Below are 22532 nucleotides of genomic sequence, written 5' to 3'. Positions count from 1 at the left end.
TAAATGGTTAAAGGAGGCCGATTTGTATGTTCGAAAACGAACATTCATTTTTTTTTTGTATCCTTGGTGGAATTCACACCAGTTCTATTCCTCTTGCAGGAGCCAAACGACCTTTCTTTCATTCAAACTTACGACACCGCAGATAACTCGGAACAGAAGGTCGATGGAAAGACAACTCTTAAAGGATTTACAAAATTTTTACAGAAAACCAAAGATTTACCAGAATATAATCATGCTATATTATTTATTGAGTAAGTATGGCCTTTTAAAAACCAAGCGGTTTGACATATAAATGTGTGTTAATATTTATATTAATAAATTCTATTTATGTACATCATGTAAATATGTCACAAATATTAGTAAAGTCAATGAAATTGTTACACTTTGTTACTGTCAAATCGACAAAAAATTGTATTTTTGTAAAGAAATCGATCTGTTGTGGATATTGTTTTGTAAGCGATGTATTCGCATAGTCCTTGGTGTTTACGGACTGAATTCTCTTCCGTATGACACTGTATGCCACTCATCATGGGGCAGAACATGTCTCTATCCTTTCAAACGATAGTGCTACTAAGCACCTCAGTGTTACACTACTCTTGAAGTCAGTAATAGCCGTCGATATGAAGGGCGGGGGAGAAAAAAAACTCCCGTTTTAAAACAAAGCTATAACGTACAAGCATACAACCAGTACCAACCAGACCATAGAGACCAATTAGACGTTCGCTTAGGGCGCCAAATCAAACGGAAAGTGTCCTTTATTTTCTCTATGGGTGGGGCGCCAATGTCATAGTTCGCCTAGGGCGCAAAAACCCTTGGGCCGGCCCTGGTTGCGACACAGGTTTTAGACTGAAAACATATCAGCTAGTGTAATTATACCGTTGCAAGTGTTATGAACTTTAACGAAAGATCTCAATAAAAGTCTCTTTGGATTTGGTTTGTCTACATATAATATTTATTTCAGTTTTAAATTATTCATTGGATAGACAGTCATATACCTGATGTGAAGAATAAGATGGTACAGACATTAACAAGATTTCATTTGATTTTTTTGTTATGTCAAATTTATACTGCCATTAAGGTTAATGTCGTTACAGGAATTATCTTTTAAAAAGGACAAGAAACAGAACATTTTAACCTTTCCAGCGATTAATTTTGCAGATACACTGCTACAAATACTCGGGGATCCATTTTAGGTTAGTATTTCTTATTTCCCTTGAATCGTCATATGTATTTTGGAATGCAAATTGTTACTGTAACGCTATTAAAACCAGAGGAATCAAAATGTGCCACCTTTTTGAAAAACGCACCCATGTGCACATTTGAGTTTGTATTCAAATGAAAATCTGTTTGCATGCCAAAATGTGTATTCATGCATGAAAAGGTGTGTATTCATGCATGCGAAGATATGTACTTGTATTATTCATTTAAGGATTTGCTGTTTATTTTTTAAATTCAACGAAGTGTGAACTGAAAAAACGCTGTGGAACTTTGCAGACGATGTTCTTTTATTATTTAAAGTGTATTCCATTTTCAGCATTAGTAAAATTATCTCATTTATTTGAAAAAAGTTTAAAGATTTGATTCATGAGTAAAATCTTAGGTAAATAGACCATGTAGGCTTTGTCATAGTTTTTTTTCTCCTTTCATTATGTTTTATTTTATCCTACAAAACAAATTTCAAATTTCCATATTGTAACGGTATACATATTTCTTATCATACTTTAATACACATTCAATCTGCTGAATTTTTCACGGTACCGTTATAACTGTCGCATCAAGATATGTTGGTAGACGATGTTTATTCACTGAAAGTATATTTTAGTTAATTTAAATTTATTAAAAAGATGTAGATCACCTTTGCATTTTTAACTCAGGTAAAGATACTATCTCTGTTGATTTTGGGTGTTTTTTTAATTGAAAGGGTATCAGTTACTCAACATGACTTTTTAACTAAACTAGTTGTTGTTGTTGTTGTTGTTGGGTTTAACGCCATTTTTCAGCACACGATATGATGTTCATGGCGGCCAATATTAATGGTGGAAGAAGAACCCGGGAAAACCTCGGGAAGAACCAACGACCCACGAGAAGCTACTGGCAAGCTTTCTCACATACCCACATTGGCCGAATCCTAGACTCGAACGCACGCAGACAGAGGTGAGATGGCAGTGATCCGTAACGGAAAGCGCTTTAGATCACTCGGCAACTCGGTGCCCCGAACTAAACTAGTTGTATTTCTCATCGATCATGGTACTACTGCCGACTCGGACTGACCATAACTTCTCTCATCACCAAGCCCACACGCTACTTATTTATTAAAGCGATGGTTCGCTTTCAAGCCATAGTCTATTTTTAAAACTACATAATACAATGAATCAAACGTAGTCTTTTATCGTAAGTCGATATTTGCACTGCAGCCGTTAGGTTGACTCAAAATTGCATGAAACAGAGATGACGTAGCCATGCAGTGGAATATAAGTAACATCTAGAGTCAATACACATACACGAAGACTCTCAGTTATATTCACATCCTTACGTACAGATCACTTGTTTTGTTTAATAGTTTCCGCTTATCGCTATATCTCTGAAATGCGTTATACCCAAGGATGCGCGGCGAGGATATCCAAAGTGGACCGTTTCGCGTGTAACAGGCAGCCGCTGCTACAGTCGATCTGAAAACAATAATAAATGCAATTAGCGTAAACGTATGGTTACTGTTTTGTCTAAGTTGGGATGAAAATCACGATATCCTAAGTTCTTGTATTCATGTCTAAAAGGACGTGAAGGAAAAAGACGCTGCTAAAGATGCGCTGAAAAAAGAGGACGGAAGGGAAAACGGTCAGGTAGACGAAGAAGGTTCGGAAAAATAATTTCGGATTGTATGCAACTTTTTCGTTTAAATTCGGGCTCCCTCGAGTTTCTTCATTTTCATTTTTCATTAATACAACTTGAAACGGATGCATGCATATATGTATGTATGTATGCATGCATGCATGTATATATGTATGTATGTATGTATGTATGTATGTATGTATGTATGTATGTATGTATGTATCTGTGTGGATGGATGGATGGACGGATGGGTGAATGGATGTTTAGATATATGTCGGTCTTATTTAACAGTTTTAATGCAAACGTGCTTCATTGTTTATCCATATATCCCCTCTTTCCCTGGTGCTATGGTTATTATCATGGGTTTTTCCCTCAAATACTCTCATGTTAGCTCCGTGCATGCTTGGAGTTCTCAAAGACAGATATGTGGTAGGTAGTAATCTTCAGTGTGTTTTCAGTTTTTCATTATGTTCAATTGGCTACGCTTGTCTGACAAAATGTAAAAATCACCAAAGATTCATCATCGTCTTCGTCGTCGTCTGCATTAGCGTCAGCGTCGTAGTCATCATCATTACCATCGTCGACATGATATCCACCATCATCTTTGCGTCATCATTTTTCCTTTGGTGTGAGCTTAGGTGGTGATGTACTAGTAATGTTATTACCATCGTTGTTTTTATTTTCATAGTTTTAACCCTTTAGTTAGAAATCGGTAAGTTTTATTTGTCGTTGTCGTTTCATTTTCATAACGCTTTTACTACTACTACTACTACTACTACTATTACTTCTACTAATAATAATAATCATAATAATAATAATAATAATAATTTCATACTGTTTTAATAATAATAATAATAATAATAATAATAATAATAATAACAATCGTTGTAAGATTTGTGTCTTGTCTAATGACAGAGAGATTAAAATGTGGTAGAACTTGTTAACTGGGAAAATATATAAAGGACTCGCCACCATTTTTTCGTAAGCGTCCGTTATTTGTTTTCTAAATGTTTGGTTTTCATATTACTTCTAATCAAGAAATAATACTTCGAAATGTAAACGATCACGTGATGTAATGGTCTAATGATACATGACCTACCAGAAACGAATCTCAGCGAACTTTAAAGATCGCTTTAAACAAGATCTAAAAAGCTGATTGCAGAGAAAACCACATTAGAAAAATATCAACAACTATAATCATACCAGCACCATAACCTCCACCAACAACATTAACTTCCCTTCGCTTGTCACTCAGCTTTAAGAGAGAGGTTAGTGTTTTAGGACTGGTCGGCCTGGCGTCAGAATACTGTGACTGGATGGGACACGATGATACATGTCTACGGCATGATGCCACAGTGCTAGACTTCACAATAAAATGTCACACTGGAGACACCATAGCGAGATGACTAAAACTGTTAATACTATGCTAAAAATTTAGATCCCCCCCCCCCACAAACACACACATACACACACACACCGCGTACTACTTTTCAATAATATTATAGAATATTAACTGGGTCCATTTTATCATCTCTAGGACAACGTCTTTTTCCATCCAACTAAAAGAACTTGGGATGTCTTTATTGATTTCGCCTAATGTTGCTTCGTCCTTCGACCTCAGCAATATTAAAATTGGTTTCTCTCGAAGTTGTTTTAAATCTTGCTCTCCGTTGCTTTTTCCTTTAAGACAACGTGAGAACATTTTAATCATGGTCGTACAACGCGAATGTATACACGTAAGTAATACTGCACCTTTTACTGCTGTAAATATTCATGGAAATAAAATATGTAAGTTACGAATTTTGTTAAAGATGTACACACAATTTACAGAAGCGTGATCCATTGCCCAGGCATAAATTTAGGAATAGTGTTATAGAACATAGAACGATGAGAAATTGAGGGGTAATTTGTGTGTGTGTGTGTGTGTGTGTGTGTGTGTGTGAGAGAGAGAGAGAGAGAGAGAGAGAGAGAGAGAGAGAGAGAGAGAGAGGAAATAATATTCAAACTTGTTTCCAGAGTTTTACATGTCCTTCTTTTCTTTTAAGGTACCAGTTATTTAAGCGATATTTGTACGTTTAGAAGCGTGTCACTTGTTGTAGATCACGGGGCATATACGCCGTGTGGAATCGCTGCTCATGAGCTTGGGCACAAGTAAGTACCATTCTATCTATCTATCTATCTATCTATCTATCTATCTATCTATCTATCTATCTATCTATCTGTCTGTCTGTCTGTCTGTCTGTCTGTCTGTCTGTTTATCTATATATCTATCTATCTGTCTGTCTATCTGTCTGCAATTGTTCGGCATGCAGATCTTTCTGGAACACACCTGCGTTGAGTTTAAACTCTTACCGGTATTTGGTAACAGCCATATATAGCGCGAAATTTAAACTGGCCAGATCATTGACAGAGGATTGTGCTATTCCACTTGGATTTAATCCGGAAATATTATTTACATATCGCCAAAAGACCCCTTGAGCCGATGGTAGCTCAACAGCCGCAATAAATAGAGGTAACTGTATAAAATAAACACTGCTGCTTGCAGATGTGTGCAGACAAGAGTGGCAGTAGATTTTTGCAGGTTTTAATGAATAGGCGATATCAGCCCCTAAAACACCTGTCAGTATTATTATAGGCATGGGGCTGATTTATTGGCCTATATTAAAAAGACCCTTTTAACAGTCTGAAACGTAAACATGAAAATTATTTTGTGAATATGAGCTTTGGAAAGGCTGTGAAACAACTTATAAAGGATAATCTTTTGTTTTCAAGTTTGGGTGTTCGTGATCATGACGGATCTGGGGTGGCTAAAAACTGTCCCGCATCCAAAAATTGCATCATGTCGCCATCATCGGCTTTGATAGATCAAACGAACTTGGAACACAGCTTTCAGTTTTCGGAATGTTCCATAGACCAGATGGAGAAACTCTTGAGGGCTAAAGATGTAGAGTGAGTTTAAAGTTTGTTTTCGACCTTTTTATAGTAACATTTTACATTTTATCAGTTGTGAATCTAATATCAAACTTTTAATTAGCGTTGATTTCTTTCTTTTCATAATATTGTTTCTATCATACATTGTCCTACCCATTTGCAACATAAAGTTTGCGTGTCAACGTGACGTTTTTTAAAAGCTATGTAACATGCATATTGAGGATTATAGTTTGGTTGTTGATGTTGTTTATGGCAGTATGTTAGACTCTCAATTTCTTTTTCAATCTGGATATTACAGAAACATAAGACGAGGCAAAACTCTAAGATTTGCCAAGAAGCATGCTAATAATATGAGAGACAGAGTATGAGGTTTATGCGTATCGTTTTATTCCAGCCATACTAACTGTCTCACAAAGCCGAGACGGGTACCTCAGATACACGTTTTTATCAAGCCATTGCTGTCGACTATGCCAGGGGAAGTAACCGATGTTCATGCACAATGCAGAGAGCTGTATGGGGAAAAGTCATTCATGTGTGTAAGTTCGTTATTCATGTGAACCAACTGAGGGCAATTGCGTTTTCTTTTGAGATATATAACACTGTTCTGACATGTCAACCATTTACGATGTAAATCTTTTTTGTTACAGAAGGAAGAAACAAATATTTTACGAAAGAAGTGAACAACCTCTAAATGTAAAATGTATTATTATTATAAAAATGAAAAAGGCATATTCGTTTTGTGGGTTGTCATTGATATATTTTATTCTAGTGGGGTGTGAGAACTCCAACAAGATCATAACTTACTGGCGGGCATAAGAAAAGTCACGGGACAATAGATTTTAACACAGTGGTGGATATTTTCTGTTTCACAAGTTAAAATGCAACTATCTAATTGATTCAAATGTGTTAACTGATTGTATTTTATATAAACATGAGTTAATGTGTGTGTGTGCTTTTTTTTACCGAGGACATAATCACCAAAAAATACATTGATTTTAATGACACAATGTTGAGTCGTCAGCCATAATGCGAAATTTTTATCTATTTATTTCCCCAAGGGAAGTAAACTGCTACAGCTAGAGCGCAGTTTGTAAACAATCGCCCGCAGTGAACAGTGACTGCTGCGAAATTCGCAACGAATACTAACAATATTTTTGGCTAAAACAACATTGAACCCCAATCCACAGGTTCCCACCCCCCGATTTCACCTTTAAACTTGGTTTGGCCTAATGCGTTAGATTTAATAGCTGACCACTACAAGGTTTCTACCCACCCCACCCCGAAAAATAATTTTGCAGGTGTCCCTGGCTCAAACGTTTTATTGTGTAATGTCATGCAATCATTTATCAGCGTCCGCAGAATGTTATGGTTGTTGTGAATGCGTACAAGTCCATACAAGTGTGTACAAGGTTAAAAAAGGTAATTACATTCCATGCTAAACCAACATGTCGCTAATAAACCAACACGCAGCTAATAAACCAACACGTAGCTAATAAACCACTTATACTGGCGAATTTTAGAATTAACATTTATTTCTCGTTTACCGTTCACCTTATCGACAAAACAAGACCATATTTATTCATTTGCTTTCCCTTGGATTGTAATTAAATTCAGTTTTCGCCACTGTTTGAGAGTCTATGATACTGTCATCCCATCCGAATTGTGCGATATTATTGGACATTCTATGCAGTATTGTTTAGGCGCTGTTAAATTATTTGCACTTTGCTTCAAGGACTTCATCAGGCACAAATGCAAGTGAACAGGGACAATGTGTGACTCGCTGCCATCCCATGTTGATTTGTCAGGAAGTTCATGGGGCTGTATTCCGTCACTTGCCATTGCACCGATTCATATACGTTTAGCTCGTTGTTAGTATTAATAGACCGGGTAATCTCTGTCATTGGTTGGTTGTTGCGCATTGAAAATCACGTGTTCGCTTAGGTACTTTGTCAGCATAAATATGATTCAGTGAGAAACGTCATTCGGATGCTATGATGACTGTGGTTGTTGTGGTGACTTTGGTTCAACAAAATTAAAACCACACGTCCATTTGATTAAATCATAACCAATGTTAGCAACACACCCGGACATACGATTAAAGACCTTCTAGTTTCTAGTTACTGCGAAAAAATACAGCCAGTTGTACTGAAGGCATGAAAAAAAAACCCGATGGTATGTTTGTTTTTCTTGTTGGGTATAATGCCATTTTTTGTGTGGCACATGATAGGCTCTACATGGTTTCCAGTATATTTAATGGTGGAAGACCCGGAGAAGAGTCGCCGACCTACTGGCAAGCTTTCTCGCATACCCACATTGGTTGAACCGAGACTCAAATTAACGCGGACAGACTTGAGACGTGTGAGTGATATGTAAAGACGAAAGCCTTTAGACCACCCGACAGCCCGGAGCCACTAAATATTATAATAACAAAGATCGAAATGTTCAAACCTGAAATTTAAAGATTGCTGAATATAAAGGTCCAAATAATATTTGTAGCATGACGGAAATAAGCTAGAAGATGAGAAGCAGAGCCTCTGTGGCTAGCGTGCAAGAATCTCAACCGAAAGAGTGTTAAGTTCGTTCAGTCCAGGTCAGAAAACCTGGTGTGTGCTTTTGGGAGATTCACACCATTATATTGTCTTAGCAGTTAATAACCAGCTTGCATGGCTATGTCTTTCTTTTATATAAAAAAAACGAACAAAGGCTTCAAAAATGATTAGATTTGTCCCTTAATTTTCACACTATTTCAATGTTATGGGCAGTCAGGGTGCACCAAATAAACCATAGCTTGCAGCAAAGGTGAAGGCGAACAGTCGATACAATTTTAAATGTGACGTGGTGACTTGTTATACTCTAAGCTAAGTTTTGACATATGCATGTTTCAGTGTATTAGGTTTTTATGGTATTATTCAGCCTCCGCAAACAGCAGATGAGATGTGTTACCGGATGTATTGCTATGATCCCACTCACGAGAAGTGTGCAATAGTCAGTGAGCAAATGGCGGCGATGGGGTCAACTTGTGGGAATAAGAAGGTAATTATGCTGCACTTCAATAGATTCCTTTTCTTGAGCAGATGCACAATATGACGACAAGCTGCTACCATACAAGAAGTCTCCTTTCGCTAACATGCGGGTTTCCGTTTTATGCCGGAACGTTTTCAAATCATAAACACTTTTAATGTTTCCTGCTGTTACAAACTACTGTTTAGTTGCTGAGGCTTTGAAGCATCTGTTGCAACAGTTGTATTGCTTGTTTGTTTCCTTGGTAAGGGCACATCAATACATGAAACGTCATATTCGGCGGCAATATAGGAATAGCCTGCATTATTCAATAACACCACAGCCACCGACCCAATCTTGTCTGGGAAGGATTTCAACCTGCATCCCATGTATTCGCAGGTCTGGCATACTAACCACCGGACCGTCACAGGTCAAGTTTTACAATTTCAAAATATACCGAATCATATTTTTTACAAGACTACGTCTACTACGAATCGACTACCATGTTTGAGACAAATGCGCATTGAAAGTGTTATAATTGCAATGGCAGTAGCTGGTACAGGAAAGTAACATTTCCATTGGTCAGAATGTTACCACGTGATCAAAATGAATTGCGTTTATTTCTGTATGAACTGTAAGGAGAACTACTTTTCCACTTCTATAAATAGAGTCACGTGTACAGCATAAGATAAACACAGCCAGTGAAGGCAGACGCGAAGTAAGCTTTAAAGCAAAACAAGATTCTTAAATATTATTTTAAATAAAAAAAATTGAATAAATTTGGCTTCCATTGGTTGAAGGAGTGGTATTATGATGACCTTATAACGATCAAGCAGGATAATCTCAAGTGCTATATATAGCTACGTAATAGAAAAACCCCAAACATGTATTACTACGCTCAATTAAGATTTCTATTTTTTAATGATGCAAACAAAATAACATAACGAATAATTGAAATTTCAATTATAAGAGTTTAACGTTGTTTTTTCTGAGTTTATCGTGGTATAAACTGTCAGTTGCCGACTCACACAGCTTACAAAACGCCCTTCGGGCGTTATCTTTTCGTTTCATATTTACGTTGTATGATATAAAAAAATTCAAGAATATTGCAGAATCGAATATATATATATATATATATATATATATATATATATATATATATATATATATATATATATATATATATATATATATATAAAATATATATATATATATATATATATATATATATAATCTCAGTCCATTTGGCAAATTGTAGATTACATTTAACCGATAGAGTACTATCTTGCACACCTATATCAAATAAACACTACGTATTGTCTTTTTCCTCGCAGATTGTAAGAACTGACCTAACCAAAGTAAAGTAACAAGCATAGGTAAACTAACTCATTCTCAATGATTCCACATTTGACTGACACTCTTATTTTCTATTTCATTCCTTTGATTTGTATTTAAATATATATGAAAAGTAATTCTCACATTGATGTATGTAACTTATGTAAAGGTTTTCGGCATCAAGGTAAATTAGAACGCAAAATATCGAGAAAAAAACGACATTTTGAGGTGCTCTCTACTGATTAGTATTCCTAGTAAGACAGTCATATAATTTCGTCTTCATAATTAAGACGTTGTGTACATATGCACAATGCAATCAGCTAGATATATAAGTAGTGCTGGATGTTAAACGGGATCTATCCCAGGGTTAACTTCTCTTCCTTAGATTTATTACCACACGAGTTGTGTAGTACATGACCCGTGATCCGATTCCTACCAGCACATAGTTGACAGGGTAGAATAATTTTATCTGATGTAAAATTACATACATATCCACAAAATGGACTGTTGAATATAGTCTGCCAAATACTTTTAATTGTCTAAAGTAAATGCAAATAGTAATGAGGAAGGGTGAAATAAAACAGAAAGATAGGTAACTATATCATTATACATGGCAATTTGTTTTTCCTTCTTCTTATGAACGATTACGTCACATTATGCAAAATTGCTATAAAAATTACGGAAAGGTAAACAAAGCAGAGCATGATCCGCGGAATGTGTGTATATCATGAGATTTCCAACTGTGATCTGGATTGGGTGTATCGAAGGGGACTGGGTGGGAATGAGTGTGTGTGTGTGTGTGTGAGAGAGAGAGAGAGCGAGCGAGCGAGCGAGCGAGAGAGAGAGAGAGAGAGAGAGAGAGAGAGAGAGAGAGATTTGAAACGTCACTTTTACAAGAAGTCATGCATGGTCTTTATTCAAGCCAGAAATAACTTTGCGATGAAAAGTTCCTAATATCTTCTGACCAAAGAGTACAGCTTTTATTCAGGTACCATCTTCAAATTTTAATTTAGATAATGTTATTTAGACGTAACACTTTATCTTATTCCGATTTTACAAACAGTAATTGCTTCATTTTTTCAGTGGTGCTATCTTGGGAAATGTATATATGATGAGAAAGCACCGTCGGGTATAGGTACGTATACTGCAAAGATTTTTTCCATGAAAATATGAGAAAATATAATAAAGCAAAACAAACGGAACACAATTGTCCGAATGTGGGGCTCACATTTAAAATTAGATGAATCTTCAGGACTTGAAAATATTCAGAACAGTTCTTCTCCGAGAAGGTGGACGTCATTTGTTGGTGCTAAAATGCAAGGTTTGTAAATGATGCGAGTTTAGGCATAAACTTTACTTGGACAAACGCTTGGCTATACCGTTGCTCAAACAAAACCGTGTTTGTACCAGTACCGAAATAAAAGCGTGGTTATTGCTTTACTAACACAAAATCATGGTTAAACCGCCACCCAGGCAAAATAATTATTATGCCGTTACTCTTACAAATACGTAGTTGTCATGTTAAAATAAAAGTGTGGTTATGCCGTTACTGAAACACAAGCATGGTTATTACTTTGTTAAGACAAAGCGGGGTTTCACAGCTATTCAGACAAAGGCAATGTTGAACCGTTACCCGGACGAATGAACGGTTATACCGTTACTCAGATAAATGATTGTTATACCATTACTCAGACAAAGGATGGTTATACCGTTACTCTGACAAGGGGTGGTTATTCCGTTACTCTTACAAAGGATGGTTTTACCGTTACTCTTACAAAGGGTGGTTATACCGTTACTCTTACAAAGGACGGTTTTACCGTTACTCAAACAAAAGCGTGGTTATACCGTTACTCGGACAAAGGATTGTTATACCGTTGCTCTGACAAAGGATTGTTATACCGTTACTACTACAAAGAACTGTTATACTTTGCTCTTACAAAGGATTGTTATACTGTTGCTATTACAAAGGATTGTTCTGCCCTTAATATTACAAAGACTTGTTATACCGTTACTCTTGCAAAGGATGGTTTTAGTGTTACTCAAATGTTTGGTTACACCGTTACTGATATAAATGCGGAGGTATATACTCAAACAAATGCGTAGTTATACCGTTACTGAGACAAAATCATAGGTATATACTCAAATAAATAAGTAGTTATGCTGAGATAAATGCGTAGGTATACACTCGAACAAAGACGTAGTTATACCGTTACTGAGACAAAATCGTAGGTACATACTCAGACAAATTCGTAGTTATACCGTTACTGAGACAAAAGCGCAGGTACACACTCAGACAAAGGCGTATTTATACCGTTACTGGGACAAATTCGTAGTTACACCGTTACGGAGACAAAAGCGTAGGTATACACTCGAACAAAGGCGTAGTTATACCGTTACTGAGACAAAATCTTAGGTATACACTCGAACAAAGGCGTAGTTATACCGTTACTGAGACAAAAGCGGAGGTACACACTCAGACAAAGGCGTAGTTATACCGTTACTGGGACAAATGCGTAGGTACACACTCGGACAAATTTGTAGTTATATCTTTACTGAGACAAAATCGTAGGTATACACTCAGACAAAGGCGTAGTTATACCGTTACTGAGACAAAATCGTAGGTACACACTCAACCAAATTCGTAGTTATATCTTTACAGAGACAAAATCGTAGGTATACGCTCAGACAAAGGCGTAGTTATACCGTTACTGAGACAAAATCGTAGGTACACACTCAAACAAATTCGTAGTTATATCTTTACAGAGACAATATCGTAGGTATACACTCAGACAAAGGCGTAGTTATACCGTTACTGAGACAAAATCGTAGGTACACACTCAGACAAATTCGTAGCTATTTCTTTTCTGAGACAATATCGTAGGCATACACTCAGACAAATGCGTAGTTATACCAAGACAAAATCTTGTTTATAATCTTACATTCACAAAAGAGTAATTATGGCTTTAGTTAAACATAAAAGTCTAAACATGCAGTTACCTTTAACGTTCTTTATGTGCCTGATCACTAATGTTGAAGTTATCTATTTAATGTTACATATTTCCTTACGTCCGTACGTAAGTGTGTACTTTAGTATGGTTAAGTGTTTTGTTTAAGTTGCTGTGCCGTTAACACATTAACATTTTTTTTATTTTTGGGGGGGAGGAGTCATACAATAATATTATACCAGTAGTTCGTATTAAAACGTTATTACATTAGATCAGGCATCTCCTATCATATTGCCATAGATCGGGAATCCCATATTGCCATATATAGTACATTTCATATTTCCATAGATTGGCATTCTCATATTGCCATCTCACTATGTGCTACATGTTCTTTAATGTATTTGTTTCGCGACCCTGCTTTCGAACCAGTATTTAAGGAACGCATGTTTACCCTAAATTTTCAGAGATTAAGTACTTTTACAAAATGTGTCTTACGTCTACGCAGACGCAGAGCTTTTATTGTGTGTGTGTGTGTGTGTGTGTGTGTGTGATTTGGCGTGGGTTTTTTACGTAGCTTGAACGATTTTTCAGTCATATCGCTACGATGTCTGCAGTGTGCCAGTTTATAGTGATGTCTAGACTTGTGGCATCATGCCGCAGACATGTAGCATGATTCCCATCTAGTCACATTGTCACATTATCCTTACACTAGGCCGACGAGTCCTAATGCTAGTGCTGTTAGTACCATTTTTATGTCTTTGACATGACTCGGCCAGGGTTCGAACCCGCGACCTTCCGCATCCGGGTTTTATTGCAAACAATGACAAAACCATAAATAAATGCTAACGATAGCTATATAGCAAATAATCGAATCTAGCGCGGAACCACAATCCACGTCACTTGTTTTCACTTTAAGAGCAGCATGAATTCACATTAAATTATAACAGTTCCGCAAAACAGTTGCAAATTTTTTCACAAATAGGCAGAACTTACCCAATTCGGAAATGCTTTGTGAAAAACAATGGACCATTATTTACGGTATATATAACGATGCTGTAAAAGTTCTCTTTTGATTACAGATGATTGTCCATATCCAGATTTGCCTCCCCCAGGGGCTAACTGCAATGACGCAAGGGCTATAACGTGCAAAAATCCACTGTTTCGGAATAAATGTTGCCAGTCCTGTAACAAAGGTAATTCACTAGTAATTTTTAAAAACAGCACCTTTCAAGTAAATGAACATTCGTCTCAATATTTAAATGAATACACATATACCTTGCACAGTAAATTTATCACAGCCGTTCGTAAAAGCCTGAAATAGAGGATATTGCGTACAAATATGTCCCTCTTGCTTGGTAATTTACCATAGCTGTCGGTAAAAGATTGGAATAGAGGACATTGCATAAAACTACGTCCCTCATGCTTGGTAATTTACTCTAGGTGTCGGTCAAAGCCTGGAATAGATGATATTGTGCAGAACTATATTTGTCTGGTTTGGTAATTTAACACAGCTGTCAGTAAAAACATATAATAGCGAACATTGCGTACAGGTGCGTCCCTCTTGCTTGGAAATTTACCATAGCTGTCGGTAAAAGCCTGGAATGGAGGATATTGCGAACAACTATGTCCCTCTTGCTTGGTAATTTACCATAGCTGTCAGTAAAAGCCTGGAATATATGTTATTGTGCACAACTATGTCCGTTTTGCTTAGTAATTTACCACAGCTGTAGGTAAATGCCTGGAATAGATGACATTGCGTACAGTTACGTCTCTCTTGCTTGGTAATTTATCATACCTGTCGGTTATAGCGTGGAGAGGTTATTGAGAACAACTATGTCCCTCTTGCTTGGTAATCTATCATAGTTGTCTGTACAAGCCTGGAATAGAGGATATTACGAACAACTTCACCCGTCTTGCTTGGTAATTTACCACAGCTGTCGGTAAAGACCTGGGATAGAGGACATTGCGCAATACGACGCTCCTCTTGCGTGGTAATTAGCTATAGCTGTATAAACCTGGTATAGAGGCAATTGCGAACAACTACGTCCCACTTGCTTGGTAATTTAACACATTTTTCGGTAAAATCGCCTGGAAAAGGATATTTTGTACCACCATGTCCTTCACCGGTACCCCTTTTGTGTTATTTTATGTGCAACCCGTGTACATTTAGAGGTTGAATTTTTTATTTGCCATGAAATTTGTAATTTTATAATAATATTGTAATGCATGTATAGTATAAAAATAACTAAAACGACTTTCCTGACCTTTACAAATCAATTTGGGAAATACAGACAGCTATTGTGCAAACACAACACGGCAAAGAAAACGCTATTCTATTACAGTTTTTATTGTCTTCTGTTTGTGATCTTGGTCAGTTTGATAATTCTACTAAGTCCAAACAAGGTCTTTCGATATCAAATATGTATGCAGTTTCCCATTTGTATTATAAAGAACGAAAACAGTACTCTCAATTTTCGCCTGAACTACACCTGGAACCTTGAAATAAGTAATGAAGGTGAATTTGCTTTATCCATCAGCGGTTTCAGTGTTAATATCCATTCCCTGCATGTACAAGGGTATATAGTCTTTCTGTAAGGTACTAGTTATTCCGTGTTCCCCTTTCTGAAAACATAATGTACTATTAAAGCAATCTGATTCAAGTCTCGATCTCCTCTGTCCTACGTGAAGATCTGACAGCGACCGCTTAGAGGTCATGTTATTGTGACCTTTGTTATTACCATAAATGCTTATTTTATAAATCAGTCAGATGAAGTGTTATATATTCGTGTTTGGGCGATTGAGCAATGTGGCTGAAGAAAATCAATGTGTGCAGAATGATCTGATGTACTTTCAGATTTTTGAAAGCTGCATTTCCTTTGGATAGTTCAAAGGTCACCAGATCATGAACCCGAAACGGTCACTGTCAGATCTTAGCGTAGGACAGTGGAGATCTAATGTTATTGAGATTGCCATTGACGAAACATAAACCACGGGGGTGATGATGATGAAAAGTTATTATGATTATTATTTTAACCACAGATTCAGCCACTTGTTCAAATTGTCGAAGTTTGTCGCACAATTGATCTAAAATAAAGAACCATTCTTATGAAAGCTATTTATATTTGTAACAAAACTACAGATTTCTCAAAGGAGAAGGTGTGTGAAGATACGAGTATAAAGATAAATGGACTACTTTGTAAAGACCTTGTGTCCACTTACGGTCCACAATCGTGCTCAGCGGGCGAAGTTAATCAGTACTGCTGCAAATCTTGCCAAGGTAAGAAATCCCCTTGAATTGATCTATTGGAGAACTTTGGTAACCTAAATGTTTAATTAATATTTGGGCAGCAACTAGGCTTTTAGACGAGGACTTTTGACAGCAGGTACATAAATAATGATAGGTCCATTACATCGGCCTTCATTGCATATTGTACGCTAATGACAAATTGTACGATGATGACAAATTGTACGATGATGACACCCAAATATACAAATCTAGCCACCCAACTGAAGTTGATGCTACCATCCAAGGTGTAGAGAGGTGCATTCCTGATGTGAAATCATGGATGACATGTAACAAGCTGCAGATGAATGATGATAAAACTGAAACCATTCTGATCACAACACAAAGACTTTCTCATTCACATCCTTTACATCAAACAATAAATATCAGCAACACCAACATTAAATTCACACAGTCAGTACGAAACCTACGTGTTACTCTGGACAGTACTCTCACATTGCACCAACATGTCATGAACATATGCAAGGCTGCATATCTTGCGTTGAGACGCATCAGCTCAATTCGCAAATATCTTTCAGTTAATGCCACTAAAACACTTGTATGTTCATTAGTTCTTTCAAGACTGGACTATTGTAACTCTATTCTGTCTGGTTCATCTCAATATCTGCTCCAGAAACATCAAAAAGTTCAAAACACAGTTGCTCCGATCATGCTTAGAGTACCACGATCAGAGCACACCTCCCCGCTGCTCTGTAGGCTACACTGGCTATCCATTCGATCCAGAATCAAACACAAAATTTGTTCTCTGTGCTACGTTTCACTGTCGGACTCTAGTCCAACTTACCTATCCGACCTCACCGATGTATATACCCCATTAAGATACTTACGCTCCTCTTCTGACAATCGTATACTCATTATTCCCACTATGAAAACAAAGTCATATGGACAGCATTCTTTTGCATACCAGGGCAAAGCAACGTGGAATGAATTGCCCACGGAACTTATACACAAAGACACAGTGATCACATTCAAGAGGGCTCTCAAAACTCACTTATTTCGACTGCAAGAACAAACTTAAAGACCTAATAATGTTTCCTACCTTAAATATTCTTAGCATGTTTATTTTTTAATGTTTTCTAAGTTCATGGTGTTTGTTTTTGTAATCATATCATTTTATGTTTTTTATCTTATAGGTGTTGTCTAATGTTGTAAAGCGCTTAGAGCTTCTAAAGATTAGGCGCTATACAAAGTCCTCATTATTATATTGAATTTTGCTGTTTAGCTCACCTGACAGTATGACTAAGTGTGCGCACGGTATGGCATGGCCATGTCTCTACCGTATGCCATTAGTCGACGTTTACCTGACGGTAAGGCCAAGTCAGCGTATAATATGACCCTGTTTCTATCGTATGCTATCAGTCAACATTCAGCGGACGGTAACGCCAAGTCAGCGTTTGGCATTGGGCCGTTTCTATCGTTTGCCGTCAGTCAACATTCATCTGAGAGTAATAATTCAGCATATAAAATGACCCTGTTTCTATCTTATGCCGTCAGTCAGAATTCAACTGAAGGTAAGGCCAAGTCAGCGTATGGCACGGCCCTCTATCTAGTTTATGCCGTCATTTAAGAGTCACCATTTACTGTTTTAAACCTCTTCACAAAAAACGGCTGGAGCAGTTTGAACTAAATCTGACACAAAGCCACGTAGCATAAAATAGCTTCCAAATTAGCATAATTAAAGCATGTTGTTAATTATAAAAAGAAGATAAAACCGTTTAATCGACTCTCGACTTGTAAACCGTTCAATCGAATTTGACCAAACAAACATTTACCAAAATATTTGGGGCTCCCAGTGGCCGAGTGGTCTAAAGCGCTGACCATTCCGGATCACTGCGATCTCACATTTGTCAGCGTGGGTTCGAGTCCAAGAATCGGCTAGCATGGGTACGTGGGAAAGCCAGCCGGTAACTTCTCGTGGGTCGGTGGTTCTTCCCTGGGTTTTCCAGGGTTCTTCCTCCACCAGTTATACTGGCCGCCATGTATAGCCAATCTTGTGCTGAAAAATGTCGCTAAACCCTAGAACAACAACAACCACAATATTTACATGCATGTACCAATTAAATACAAACAGAGCATTGTGATTATAAAATAGCCGAGATTTGAGTAGTATGTGCTTTTCGATCCTTAAATATGCAAAACTGAAGGCTTACAACCAGGTGAATCCTTCCTCAACCACGCAAGAATTTCTTTCGCTGATTCATATTTTACGACAACCGAAAAATATTTTATTGGTTTGGATCAAGTTACGTTATCGAAACTATCTAAAATTTACAGACAAATATCTAATAAATATAAGTCGTTTATTTATTTCTTGATTTTCTTATCTTTTTTGTATGTCTTCTAATGACATCAATAGTGTGTGTGTGTGTGTGTGTGTGTGTGTGTGGTTTGGATTTTTGACGAAGCTTTAACAATTTTTCAGTCATATCGCTACGCTGTCTGCAGTGTGACAGTTTATAGTGATGTCTAGCACTGGGGCATCATACCGCAAACATGTAGCATGATGTCGCACCCAGTCACATTATCCTGACACCAAGCCGACCAATCCTAACACTAACCTCTTAATGCTGAGCGCCAAGCGAGGCAGCTGTTAGTACCATTTTTGTAAGTCTTTGGTATGACTCGGTCGGGGATCGAACCCACAACCTCCCGCATCCGAGGCGGTCGCTCTAACCACTAGGCCACAACATCAATAATAGCAACGATTGAGATAAAATACGTAATAGCCGTATTGTTAATTAGTACGTCCATTTTAATTGCAGTATATTTTGATATCCTTGTATTAGTATAGACTATGTTATTGATAGTCACAAAACTTGCAGGAGGACTAGTTCCAGTAGTAATTATATCATTATAAGTAGCAGCATCAACAGTAGTAGTAGACGTAATAGTAGTAGTAGCTGAAGTCACTATTGCCATTGTTGTCATCATAGTCGTGGTCAATATAGTAGCAGTAGTAGTAGTAGTAATACTACTACTGCTAATAATAATGGTAATAATAATAGTAATAATAATAATAATAATAGTAATAATAATAATAGTAATGGTAGTATTAGTAGTAGTAGTAATGATAAAAGCATTATCGGCAGCAGAGGAGACGGAAAAGAACAGGTGTTTATACATTTAGTTAAAGATTAAATGCTACATATTTTCAGACGTACTCTCAGGGAACACATGTGAGGATACAAGTATCCGGATCAACGACCTTGGATGTCAAGAGTTTATACTCAGATACGGAGCCCAGGCGTGTGCCACCGAAAATATCCGGACATACTGTTGCAGCTCGTGTCAGAGTATGTACTTGATCTAAAAATCGTTTAAATTTATGAGAGAAACAGCCCCCACCCCCAATAAAAATGAGTGCGAAACGATCTGAACATTTCCTAAAGTAAGCTGTCGTTACAGTTAGAGGGTTAATAGTATTACTAGTCCTGAAAACACTTGAAATGGGGTAAATTATATTATTTCAACCCTGGTTCGATCCCACAGACCCCTTTGTCAACTTGTTTATGCCCCTCCCCTCCCACTACGATATTTACTGATCCACTACCGAATTTATGAAGAAAGAAATTCAATTTATGTGTGCTGCATACTCATATATTAGACGAAGCACGTGAGAGTAAATTTTTCATCGGAATTTTGATGACGTCATACTGCATCAGTCAGTAAGACTTTTACCATTACACGAAACTTAATATTAACCTCAACAAAGGTCGATCAATATTTATTTGTTTATTTATTTATTTATTTATTTATTTATTTATTTATTTATTTTTTAAAAATTTGTTAATATTGTTTTATGCAAACATCTGTTCTTTAGGCAGTCATATATATTTCTTTAGCATGAATCAACTAGGGTAGTCTCTCTCTCTCTCTCTCTCACACACACACACACACACACACACACACAAACACACACACACACACAATTCTACACCTTAGTATTCTAGAGTTCAGGTCGGATTAAAAGCAGGATTAGATAAATGTTTTTTTCTTCTTCCATTTCTTCATTGTAACTTTTATTCAGTCAATTAGTGTTTCATTATTAAGCATGACTTGGCGAGATTGCTTTAAACTTCAAATAATTCAGGTGAGTAAAACATAAATATGTGACTAAATATGACTCTGTTATAGCAAGTTCATAAACATGAACTAGGACATCAGTAAGTTAATTAAATCCGACGAAATGTATATTAGAAAAGATAAAGAATTTTACTATCCACCAGTCTTTTGTTTGACATAGAATTATGCAAGTCGAGCACGTACTTGAGGCTTTAAACTCTAGCGTCTTGCACTTATTCGTAAACAGTGATTTATTACGTCACATTAAATTTCTCTTAAATAGTTTTGTGTTTTTGAAGTCTTGGTTATTTCCTAATCGTGGACGGCATAACAAAACATGGCGATATTTTATAATTGCATAGAACACGCCCCTTGCTATTCATATCATTTTACCTAGCAAAAAAGTAAGCAACACCTACGTGAGGTTGCTGTTTCCATTATTTCAAAAGACCCCAAGAGAACAGTCGTTGTTCAACTGCAGGTTTCTTTAACGCGTTAGATCTGTATTTCGTAACACATACAACGCAATATGGCAATAATACCTAATACTCAGATTTCTTTCTGTCTCATATTGCTAAATATATTTACGAAAATTCTTTATGTTAAGATATTAGGGAGGACCTTATAACGAAACAAATCCATGCCATAAAATTCCTTGAATAATGTGCATTTTGACATTCAAGTATTTGGCTATTTACTTGGTTTGAGAATTATCTTCACAACAGCGACTCTCCATAAAAGAAAAATAATCACTAACGTCTAATAAAGCTATAAACAGGGACGTAAATACAAATATCACACATACGCTATGCATGTTTACAATATATTGCCCATATATTGAATTCTTCACATAATGAGTATCAGAATACCCCAACCATCGTGTTGTTAATTAATTAAAATTAATTTTACACAATTATTGAACTACATGTATTGTCTATATAGCGTTAGCTTTGTCGGTGTACTAAAAATGAAATCTATATAATATTCATGTTGCATGTTTTTGGTGATAAATATCAGGTGCGACGCAATCATCCCAGACCTCAGTGAAATCCATTAGGAAAACAGGAAGTATCACTGTAATCCAAGTGTCCAGTTCTAGCCGAACGTCCAGCTGCGAAGATAATACAATGATCCGTATCAGCGGAATGGACTGTTCTGGATATGTTTCTTTGTACCGAGACCAGGCGTGCCGACAACCAACTATCAGGGAACACTGCTGTGGTAGCTGTTTACCATACGACTGACTGCATAATTCGCTTATTGTCCCATGTCAGTTTGTTCAGGATTTGGGTTTAATAAATTAAAACATTTTTTTATTTAAAAAAAAAACAACATTTTTCAGTGTTTTTCTTTACATTATTGATGGTTGGGTTCTGCCCGCAACATACAAGCCTTTATGAATCCCTCTAGACATATTTATGTCAATATGTTTTTTTTTGTATCTACGTATTATCTGCAATTTTGTTCTCGTCTTAATACAGTTGACCCATCACTCCATTCATTTGGCCGTCAATGGCATTATCACACTTCTCTCTCTCTTTATCTCTCTCTCTCCCTCTCTCTCTCTCCCTCTCTCTCTCTCTCTCTCTCTCTCTCTCTCTCTCTCTCTCTATATATATATATATATATATATATATATATATATATATTCTGATAACTGGACATGTGGGTAGACAGACGAGTAGTAGGGAGATGAAATTCTCTTAAAAAATATATCATTCAATATAACTCCTATATCAACAGATTTCTGTATACAATATAGCCATTTTGAACATAAGAAGAAACCAATGTGAGGCTTACAATAGCTGCTTTCTGAGATACATTTGTATAGCAGCTAAATAAATACTAAAACAAGTTTATAGATTTTTTGAATGTGTAAATATTACCAAATTCTGCATATGGAACTGATGCTTTCAAAGTAATTTTATATTTTATCAGTGTAATATATCTGGCAATTAATTATCTAGCTGATTAATGCATACGAATGCAACGTAATTATTTTACTGGACCTTTACAAATCTATTATTAAATAAAGTTACTTGGAATACTTAGCCATAAGTTGTCCACAGCAGCTTTCTCTCATTTAATTTTTCCCATACAGGGTGGCAGCCGGTCAAGGTTTTCAC

The 22532-nt window shown here is 36.6% G+C and overlaps 1 protein-coding gene across 1 annotated transcript in view; it reads left to right on the top strand.

Annotated features, from left to right (window-relative positions):
- The window catches only part of LOC149790472 (uncharacterized), a 46910-nt gene extending 25176 nt beyond the window's left edge, over window positions 1-21734 (top strand). Inside the window, exons 8-18 of the mRNA XM_089972525.1 lie at window positions 100-251; window positions 1159-1193; window positions 4875-4980; window positions 5602-5778; window positions 6155-6296; window positions 8674-8793; window positions 11179-11230; window positions 14120-14233; window positions 16180-16317; window positions 19500-19637; window positions 21424-21734. Coding sequence (XP_089828651.1) covers window positions 100-251; window positions 1159-1193; window positions 4875-4980; window positions 5602-5778; window positions 6155-6296; window positions 8674-8793; window positions 11179-11230; window positions 14120-14233; window positions 16180-16317; window positions 19500-19637; window positions 21424-21650 — 1401 coding nt within the window. The 3' untranslated portion in view covers window positions 21651-21734. The remainder of the gene's footprint in view (window positions 1-99; window positions 252-1158; window positions 1194-4874; window positions 4981-5601; window positions 5779-6154; window positions 6297-8673; window positions 8794-11178; window positions 11231-14119; window positions 14234-16179; window positions 16318-19499; window positions 19638-21423) is intronic.
- Window positions 21735-22532: the final 798 nt, after the last annotated feature.

Source organism: Sinohyriopsis cumingii, chromosome 10, assembly GCF_028554795.1.
Source record: "Sinohyriopsis cumingii isolate HCF-2022 chromosome 10, ASM2855479v2, whole genome shotgun sequence".
In the NCBI taxonomy this organism is placed as follows: Eukaryota; Metazoa; Mollusca; class Bivalvia; order Unionida; family Unionidae; genus Sinohyriopsis; species Sinohyriopsis cumingii.
This window is presented reverse-complemented; position numbering and strand designations above follow the sequence as displayed.